The sequence below is a fragment of the Hyaena hyaena genome, unplaced genomic scaffold (genome assembly GCF_003009895.1).
Source record: "Hyaena hyaena isolate Hyena2069 unplaced genomic scaffold, ASM300989v1 scaffold_286, whole genome shotgun sequence".
NCBI classification, from domain to species: Eukaryota; Metazoa; Chordata; class Mammalia; order Carnivora; family Hyaenidae; genus Hyaena; species Hyaena hyaena.
The window spans coordinates 671,168-681,614 of NW_024080918.1; the positions used below are offsets into that span (position 1 = coordinate 671,168).

General features: G+C 38.8%; 1 protein-coding gene across 1 annotated transcript; it reads left to right on the top strand.

Moving 5' to 3' along the window:
* On the top strand, positions 1–10,138 carry CUNH1orf52 (chromosome unknown C1orf52 homolog). The gene is made up of 3 exons (XM_039246917.1): positions 1–317; positions 961–1,159; positions 6,508–10,138. Exons 1-3 carry the CDS (start codon positions 42–44, stop codon positions 6,579–6,581), a joined length of 549 nt encoding a protein of 182 aa, XP_039102848.1. The 5' UTR covers positions 1–41; the 3' UTR covers positions 6,582–10,138.
* Positions 10,139–10,447: the final 309 nt, after the last annotated feature.

Below are 10,447 nucleotides of genomic sequence, written 5' to 3' on the forward strand. Positions count from 1 at the left end.
CCGGCTTCCGGCAGAGCCTACCGTCGTCGCGCGCAGCCGTCATGGCGGCCGAGGAGAAGGACCCGCTGAGCTATTTCGCGGCTTATGGGAGCAGCAGCTCAGGCTCCTCGGGCGAGGAGGATAATAGCGAGCCGGAGGAAACAAGTCGCAGGGCCCCCGATCCTGCGAAGTCGGCGGGAGGCTGTGGGAACAAGGAGGAGAAGCGGCTGCCGGGACCCGACGAACTGTTCCGGAGCGTGACTCGCCCGGCCTTTCTCTACAATCCGCTCAACAAACAGATAGACTGGGAGAGGCACGTCGTTAAGGCTCCTGAGGAGGTGAGGTTCCCGACCCGATTTCCCGGTCGTAGTCCCGGCCACCGCCCCCCCTTCCTCCTGAGCCCTCTCCTGGGGACCGGCAGTCTGTTCCCCCACACGCAGTCACCTTCCTGCGGGTTGCCGCACCGCCCCCTCCCACCTCCAGCCCTGGGGAGCCCGGGCCCCCTTCCCCAGTCTGGTGGGTGTCTGACAGACCCGCAGCCCCCGCCCCCTTGTGAGGAGACCCAACCTCCGCGCTCGGTGCCCCGACCCCGCGCTGCGAGGACTAACGGTGGTGACTCCCCCGCCCCCCCCGCTGCAGCTTCTCCCCGAGACCCCTCCCCTTTGACGCCGAAGTGCCTGCGGTGCTGCTTCCAAGACAGTGTCTGCTGCAGCCTCCTGAAGGGGTCAGCCTTGGCGTAGTATCTCTGAGACTGGATTCTTCTTTGGTAATTAAAAGTTATTAGCTTTATTCATATAGGGAACCCTTTGGCTTTTCACTTAACAGTATTGTGATTTTGATGGAAAAAAAAATGTGTCTTTAAACCTTAAAAAAAAAAAAATCAGCCTGAACAATAAGCGAACGGCAGGGAGGTGTATGTGCCCACACGGATTGTAGGAACCTCGGTTCGTCACGGTGCGTCTTAATGTGTTTGCTTAACAGCCTCCAAAGGAATTCAAAATATGGAAGTCAAACTATGTACCACCTCCCGAGACCTACACTACTGAGAAGAAGCCTCCCCCTCCAGAGCTGGATATGGCAATAAAATGGTCTAACATATATGAGGACAATGGTGACGATGCCCCACAGAATGCTAAGAAAGCTAGACTCCTGCCGGAAGGGGAGGAGACCGTGGAATCAGGTAAGGCGAGTCAGACCCTCTGATAATACCTTTTCGGCCCTTTGATGAATTTTAAAAGGAGGAGACATTTAAGGAGTGAAATTTAAATCTAGCGCTTTACCAAATTAATTATGATTATTTTTTGCTGTATTTTTGAGAAAGATCGTATATGTTAGGCTTGGAAGTGAGGTCTCTGAAAGCTCAACTTACTGTGTTTTAGAAAAAGATTGTGTTATTCAGGCTTTGAAGCAAAATCTCTGCTCTCCCAACAGATAGTATGTGTGATTTATGGTGCTTTGTTACTACAGAGCCACTTCTTTCAAGGACTCTTTCTTGTGACTGCAGCTTTGAAGCTCTGACGGCTTCATTTCATAATAAAGCAATTGCGGTTTAAAGCCAGAATTAGTGTGATAAAGTGAATTTAATTGAGTATCACTATGTGGTAATAGGAAGGTAATGACTTCGTTGACTTGTTTATGATATCGTAATTTCATCTCTTACTTAGAGTGTAACTAACCACAGTAATGTCTGCTTTTACCCAAACCACCCCCCAAATTCCATCCTTCACACTGCAGCTAGTGATCACTTTCTAAAAGTCCTGTCTGATTATGTAACTCACCTGCTTAAAACCCTTCACCAATAGCATAGAGTCACAGCCTTCTGATAGCCCTGCCTTTCTCTCCACCTTTATTTCAAATGGTGCTTTTTTTTTTTTATCACTTTAAGATCCTAAAATTGAAAACTAAATAGACTGTGCTATCTTACGGTTCCATGCCTTTCAGTATATGTTGCACATTAGTCTGGAATGTTCTTCCTTCCCTCTTTGGCTGGTAAACTCATTCATCCTTCAAAATCCAGTTCAAAGAAAAAAAAAGTCAACACCCCTCCCTCAAATTATTTGTTCCTCTGTACCTTATATGTGCTAATGCTGTTGATTGCACTTATCATTCTTTATGAGATTATTTGTTCATAAATCTGTCTCCTTTATGAAAAGGAGTTCCTTTACAGTTTGTAGTACATTTTAAATCCTCTGTGGCAGGGCCGCCTGGGTGGCTCAGTCAGTTGAGCATCCGACTTCAGCTCAGGTCATGATCTTATGGGTCTGTGAGTTGGAGCCCCACCTCGGGCTCTGTGCTGACATCTCAGAGTCTGGAGCCTGCTTCGGATTCTGTGTCTCCCTCTCTCTCTCTGCTCCTCCCCCACTGGTGCTCTGTCTCTCTCAAAAATAAACATTAAAAAAATTTTTTTAAATAAATACTCAGTGGATAATTATTGAATTATGCTGAATAATATTAAGTTATACTAAATTTTTATGAAAGAACATGCCAGTTAAATTTCTGGTGGTTTCATGAATCAAGATCTACTCAGCTCCTTTTACAACCAGCTAGAGTGTTTTGTTTTAAGAAAAAGGATAACTAACTGGTATTTCTTCCATTTTGATTCTTTTTGACTTTTCCATTTCTTTTACTGATGTTACAATGTGGATTAGAAGTCACTTGGGGTGCCAGGGTGGCTCAGTTGGTTAAAAGCATCCGACTTCAGCTCAGGTCATGATCTCACGGTTCGTGGGTTCAAGCCCCCCGCCACCCCCCCCCCCGAACCTACCCCCCCATCGGGCTCTGTGCTGACAGCCAGTTCAGAGCCTGGAGCCTGTTTCAGATTCGGTATCTCCCTCTGTCTCTGACCCTCCCCTGCTCATGCTGTCGTTCTCTCTCTGTCTCTCTGTCTCAGAAATAAATAAAACATTAAAAAAAAAAGAAGTCACTAACGAAGGCATATCTTCAGTAAATGGCATCCTTTTAGAGATGCAAAAATGAAGTTGGCATTTTAAAAACCCCATATTATAGTATGGTATTTTATGTAATAACACTTTTGCATAAATTCTGTTTAATCGTTACAACACCTTGTGAAACCACATAGGGAAATGTGGAAAGAGAGCTTCATGTGACTTGTCCACTTTCACAAAATTAGAAAATGTCAAGCTGTAAATTGGTACTTTAATACAATTTTTAGAATTTATTGTCCTTAGCAGGCTAGTACAGAAGTGGTATATCATTCATTATTACTATTTTATAGACAAGGAAACAGTCTCAGATTAAAGAATTGTCCTAAGCAAATTCACCCAGCTAAGAAGAGGCAGAATAAGAAAAATTCAGGGCTTTAAATGGAAATGATGCCTCATTAATTTGGGGTTTAGTCTCAGTGTTTTACAAGCTGTAGTGCTTGTAACTATTTCATAGGAAGAAAGCCCACTAGAGTTGATATTCAAGCAAGGCACCATAGGTCTTTGTTCCTGTATGGAAAAAGTGAGGGTTATATAGCAGGACAAACCGAAAGAATTCTCTTTTTTTCCAGCTTATTGAGTTCAGATAGGTATGGGAATATTGTAATTCCCATGGATAATATCTGTTCTTTTATTATGTGATGGTCCTCCGTCAGCAAGTGTATATGTATATAGTATCAACAAAAGAACGCAGTGCTCAGACAGTTGAATCCTGGATCATAAAGTTAAAAGATAATCCTGTGACCTCCTGGCACAGAGCCTGACGAGGGGCTTCATCTCACAAACAATGAGATCATGAACTGAGCTGAGACACTTAACTGAGCTACCTAGGTGCTCAGATCCTGAAATCTGTAGTTTGAACTCTAATGTTGGTTTACCATTTCAGAATCCCATACTGTGTTCACAGATCACTACAAAATTAATCATTTTTTACCTGTATTTTTTTAACTTACAGAATATTTTGTTTAAGAAATTCCATTCTCTTAAATTCTCTGATTTTTAGATTATTGTTTTTACGTTTTCTTCTCATTTTTTTAAATGTTTATGTTTGAAAGCGAGAGAGCAGGGGAAGGGTAGAGAGAGAATCCCAAGCAGGCTCTGTGCTGTCAGTGCAGAGCCCAACATGGTGCTGGATCGCACTAACTGAAGTCAGAACCTGAGTGGGGATCACAGAGTTGGTCACTTAACCAACTGGCACCCAGGTGCCCCTTCCTTCTCATTTTTTGCCCTTGGCCTGTTTTTGCCAGTTAACTTTGTCCATACTTTTAAAAAAAATTTTTTAATGTTTATTTTTTTAAAAAATTTAAAATGCTTATTTATTATTGGCAGGGAGAGACAGAGTGTGAGAAGGGGAGGGGCAGAGAGAGAGGGAAACACAGAATCCAAAGCAGGCTATAGGCACAGAGCCCACCGTGGGGCTCAAACCCATGACCCATGAGATCATGACCTGAGCTGAAGTTGGACGCCAACTGACTGAGCCACCCAGGTGCCCCAGTTATTTTGAAAGAAAGAGAGAGTGACCGTGTGAGCGGGGAGAGGCAAAGAGAGAGGGAGACACAGAATCTGAAACAGGCTCCAGGCTCCCAGGTGTCAGTCAGCACAGACCCCAATGCAAGGCTTAAACCCAGGAACCATGAGATAGGACCTTAGACAAAGTCAGACGCTTAACCAAGTAAGCCACCCAGGCACTCCTTTTTCTTTTTTTCTTTTTTTTCTTTTTTTAAGATCTGGAAAGATTCAGAACTCACCAAGTCTTGCTACCTACTTGTGCTTCTTGTTTGGTGATTGGGAAATGCAGATCACCAAGGCTTAGATAGTAATTTGTAGCTTTATTGACATGTACTTAATGGCGAAATCCTAGCTAAAGTACTAATGCTTTTCCTGTTTTGTTTTTTAAAGAATATAGAAAGTTCGTATTAATAAAGTAAACTTATTTACCTGAGGTGGCATGAATTCCATATTTCTTACTAGTACGTCATCTGTGGGTATTTGGCACAGAGTAGAAACTCGCTAATCTTGATAAATCAACATTTTAGGATGGTTTTGTTTGGTTTGTTTTTCCTGTTCTGGTTTTTAAGGCAATGCCTTCTTATGTCACTAGGTGGCATTAGCTCTTCAAATTACTGATAGGAAATTATTTTTGAACCTCAGTAGTTTGTTTTTGTTAATTCAGTAAATTTACTTATATTTGACAGATTAAAAGAAGTGTCTCAGGATCTTTTTTTAAATAATATGTCAACAGTAGATTTTATAGCAGAGTTAGAAAGTAATTTCAGTTTTTATACATTGAAAATAATCTCAAGCAATGATGATGATTAAACTCCAATTTAAAAAAACCCAAAGGCGTATTTGAGCTGCGTGTCACATCAGTTGGTTTGTACATTATTTTTGTGTATGTGTGATAAACTAATGATTAAAACTCTGGTTTGTGAATTCCTAGGATGATTCATTGAATTTTATTTTGTCTTACTGCGTATATAAATCCATAAGTGCTTTATGAAATAAAGGATAACATTGCCATACTGGGCTTGAAGATGAATGAACATGAATCACCTGCTATTGTTTCTAACTATTCTCCATATCAACAAAGGAGATATTCTGAGTATGGTGCAGTTAGGAGAAGGGAACTGAAGGCTTAAGGTTGTAAATTTATTTCCTCCCAAAGGAGTTTATGGTGTGATATCATCGTCCCCAATTTTTTATTTTTAAAATATTATTTGTTTATTTATTATTCTATTAAGTAAGCTCCACTCCCAACATGGTACTTGAACTCATGAACCCGAGATCAAGAGTTATATGCTGTACTGAATGAGCCAGTCTGGTGCCCTAGCTACCCCAGTTTTTTAATAGGAAGGCCCCTTTCAACATCAAAATATTTTATAGACCACCATATGATAGTTGTTGAACTTTGGGTATCTATTGTTATGAAAGGAAAGTCAAAAATGCAGTGGATTCAGTAATGTGCTTAAAATACATTTATATTTTAAAATTAATTCCTTCTACATTTCATTCTATCTGGATATAGTTCTTAAAGCCACACATTTGTTCAGAGAGAATGTTTCAGTGAAACATCTACCTGTGAGTGCTTTTTAAATTTCAAAATAATACGGGTGGAGGTTGTAAACAGAGAGGGGAGTTGTTCTGTGGGCAGAGAAAGCAGATTGGAAGGGAAAGAACAGTTGATAACCACTTAATAGTGTCATGGTTGGATCGATACTCTTGCTAAAAAGAGTACAACGTATTCCATTTTGAATCTACTCCAAAGTATAGAGTATTTAAGTATACACAAGATACAAGTTGTAGAATATATTTAGGAATAACTTTTTTTCAGATCTGATTTTCTCATTTTAAACTATCTTAATACAGCACTAAAAGTTCACTTTGTGAGTTTTGTATAACACTACAATTAAAAAATTTCTTATTTCTACCTGCACTTTAAAATCATAGTTCTAAAAGTTAATTTTTGGTTTTTATTAGGAAACTGAAAGAAACATAAGTTGAAGATCATGATTTTGGTCTAAAGTCAGTGAAATTTTAATACTTTTTTAAAAATTACTGATTGAAACTTTTCCTTTCCTGTTTAAAGATGATGAAAAAGATGAGCATACTTCTAAAAAGCGCAAAGTAGAACCAGGAGAATCTACAAAGAAGAAAAAGTAGAAAATGACAAATCTCAAGAATTTCTGGACTGTGAAACTTGTTGAAATGGTTTTTTTGGGCAGATTAAGTTGATATTTTAAATTATTATGAGACAACATCTCCATGAAAATATATGTTAATTAATAATAAGTATTGCTGTGGGAACTTTCCACTGTAGAATTCATTTTTTTTATTTAAAACTTTATTTAAAACTCAAGTGGTGATTTGTGATTGTGAAATTGACAACACTTGGAAGCATTCTTGCTATCACAGAATTGGTGACATACTTCGAAAGTTTTGTCACATGTCGACATGCCAATGTTCTATGAACCTTTTATAAAGGAGTATATTTTTAAAGTAAATATATTGTACTGTGAACTTGTAGGGTGCTTTTCAACAGTGTTTGTACAGTGTAAATAGATCATGGAAATAAAATTACTTATTCAATATTGCTATTAATTACATAACATTAACATTTGAATATTTGTCTGTGACAAGTACCCTCTTTGCCATGTGGTGTTTTAATAGTGTTGCCATCTCGGGAGTGCCTCTTGTGTTCCAGGTGCTTTGTGGTGCTTTTTCTCTGCTCTTCAAATAGCCTGGGAAGGCAGGGATTAGTGGCTTCATTTTATAATAAAGAGAGATTAATTTATTCAAGGTTCCACAGTGAGTGACCAAGGATTTTGTGATTTAACTCAGGATACTTGAACTCCAAAACCATCAAATTAAGCCACCTACCCACCACTCAAAATTTAGTTCTCTTGTAAAGGAATTGCCTTGTAGGGTACTCTCTGGTAAGTAGGGAGATCTTCTTCCCTGATTGTATTACCGCACCTTACCACGTAAGCCTTATATGATGGGTTTTCGTTAATTTCCCTGTTAAATAGTTTGCTGAAGATAAGGATTCTCTATAAAGAATTGCCTGATGTGGCAAATAAAACTACAGGACACACAGTTAAATTTGAATTTTATAGTAACAAATAATGTTTTTACATGTGTAATATTTGGGACAACTTACACTAAAACTTTATCTGAAACTCAAATTTAATTGAATATCTTGTGTATTATCTGGCAACACAACTTCTATTGTATGGTCTCTACATGGTTCCTATTTTAATGCTTTGCATATAGTCATAAACAAAATCAGCAGGGGGTGGTCAGGAAATGAATAATCTTTGATTTTACTTCTACAGTCCAAAATGCAGTGTGCTTATTTGTAGCATTTTAAACTATAAAAAGGAGAGGTTATCAATCATTACATGATTCTTACTGCCTTTAAGAGCCAAGACTTAATTACAGGATACTGCACATGTAGTGTATGAGAAAAAGACATCAGTCTTTGAGTTTAAAAAATATCCCAAGTCCAGTTGTTTTTCTCGATACTGGAAACCAGTATTTGAAAAACTGTAAAATTCATTTAGTTAGAACATGGATCAAGTAGATTAAAATCTGTAAAAGTCATTATAAATGATGCTAGCCATGGTGTTTTGTGGAATGAGGAAAGACCGTATCAGTATGATGTCTTCAGTAGATCTCAGACTTAACAAAAACTAACTGTATAGCTGCTTATTCTCTAGGTTTATAGCTATATGATTCCCCAAATTGAAGTAATTCGTAAAGCAAGAGGTTTTTTGTTTAAAGCTTTTCCATATGGACAATTTGGAGGGCTGTGGTATTATATTAAGGAATGACATCAAGTGAGAAAGCATGACTCCAGTGTGACACCAAACCAAACAAATAGGATTACAAATTTGAGGCTGTGATTCCCAAATCTGGGGAAGTTTGTAGTCTGGATACGTGTATTAGTGAAGCAGATATCTCAAGAAGCTACTGAAATATTACAAGATTAAAAAACTAGCATGAAGGCACACCTCGTACAAAAACAAAACCAGCAAGCCACTGTCTGGAAATCTAACCTCTTTTTATCACCCATTGGTTCAGCTCCCAGCTTATATTGATTAGTTTATGACGACAAACTAGATCACTAGATCAGTCCCTAGTGGTGCTTTGAGACCCCCTTCTAGGTAACAGAGTGAGGGTGGCAGGGAGGAATAAATACCACATTTTTGGAAAAGGGATTGATACCTTAGGACAAGTAGTGGCTATACTTGTGAGATCATGAAGTACCTGCTGGGAGATGTCTACCTATGTGAGTACAGGTCAAGGTAGTTTTAATTTAGGAAGAAGGCTAAATATTTTGGAGCAGTCCGAATCTGCCATTTGGGTTTCATTGGGTTTCTTTTCAGTATATAGCCAAAAACGGGAAAGGGGTCTCCAATCTGTTTCTCTTTTAGAGAATCAAGTCACTTAATATTCCTGACTGTTTCCTCATCTATAAGGAAATTAAGCCACATCAGGGATAAATGGCAAGTGTGAATAGCATTATGGAATTTTGTGGAAAACATTCTAACTGGAATTGAACATTATTGAGAAAAATTGACACTGCCTAAACTTATTTTAGGCAAATACTACCTAAACTTATTTGCAAACTTGCAACTTCTTAGTTTAAACGCTTAATGCTGTGTAGTGCTTTTGAGTTCACAAAACTTCATCACATAGCATTTTATTTTCCAAGAGCCTAATGAGGTAGATTTTATCATTTCCAAATTAGGGAAACTAAAGAAACAGACCCAGCCAGCTAAAGCAATCTACCCACGAATATGCTTAGTTAGCTTCAGAATCTGCAATCCCATTCTACGTAAGATTTATGGAGTACCTGTTGGTGCAAAGCGTTGTGTTAGGAACAAAGGATCCATCTTTATCTAAGCAAAGTCACGTTGGTAGCCATTAGGAAAAGGGACATGCAGGGACTGAGTCCGACCAGTTGCAGTAATTCAGTAGAGTGGTAAGGATCTGCTTAAACTAAGGTGTCAGGAGAAGAGACAGGGATATGAGGAACTAATAGCTGCTCGGTTGGATATAAAGGCAGCCAACTATACATATATTTAATTAAAATATTAATGGGCTAATGCAGGTTTGAACATGACCTACATATAAAACATGTTGCCATACCACACAAAGCCCTACTAGAGATATTTTTAAAACAATTATTTTTACAGGTATCTGAACTCAGCAACTTTGAATAAGTCAAATTTTTGACTACTTAAAACCATAGCTGGACTTTAAAATGTATCATTGGTGGTATTTTTGATGTTAGTGTTCTTGTGTCCATATTCACTGTTATTTCACTACTCCCTTATCACTTAGTACAGAAGTTCCAGACATTCTTAGGAAAAAAATGTCAAATTCCCAGCAAGTGTTTTGGACTTTTCATTAAATTCTAAAGCGTTCTCTTTTTTCCTTTACATAGTTTTCCCGATTTGAAGCATGGCATTGCATTGTAATGCAAAAAAAAAAAAAAAAAAAAAAGCCAAGAAGCATTTATTTGTATGTATAGTCCACAGAAGAGGGACTCTGCCTGTTCATTGACTAGAACAATGCCTGACACATAGAAGGCACTCGATATAACTCCTAATTGGTGATGGTGAACTGAATGTTTCCCCTCTGGTTTAGGGGTGCTCCTCCAGAGGCTTGTGTTTCCAGTTATATGGGCCAATAAATCTTAACAATTTAAACCAGTTTGAGTTCAGTTTTGTCATTTTCCATCCAAACTATCGTAATGTGAAACTCTTTTTCCTCCCTTGGTTTCTTATAAGGTCCCATGTTATTCTGGTTCTCTATTCTCCCTGGCTCCTTCACTTCCAATTGCCCTCGAATGCCAGTGTGGCCTATGTTGTTGCCTTCTCATTCTCTACACTGGTTCTTGACGATTTCAGCCAAGTTCACGGCTACCATAATCAGTGACACGATGATGGTTCCCTACACTATATGGTATGTCAGAATGTTCTTATAAAACCCTAGGTTTCTGTATCCAATTGTACTTCTCG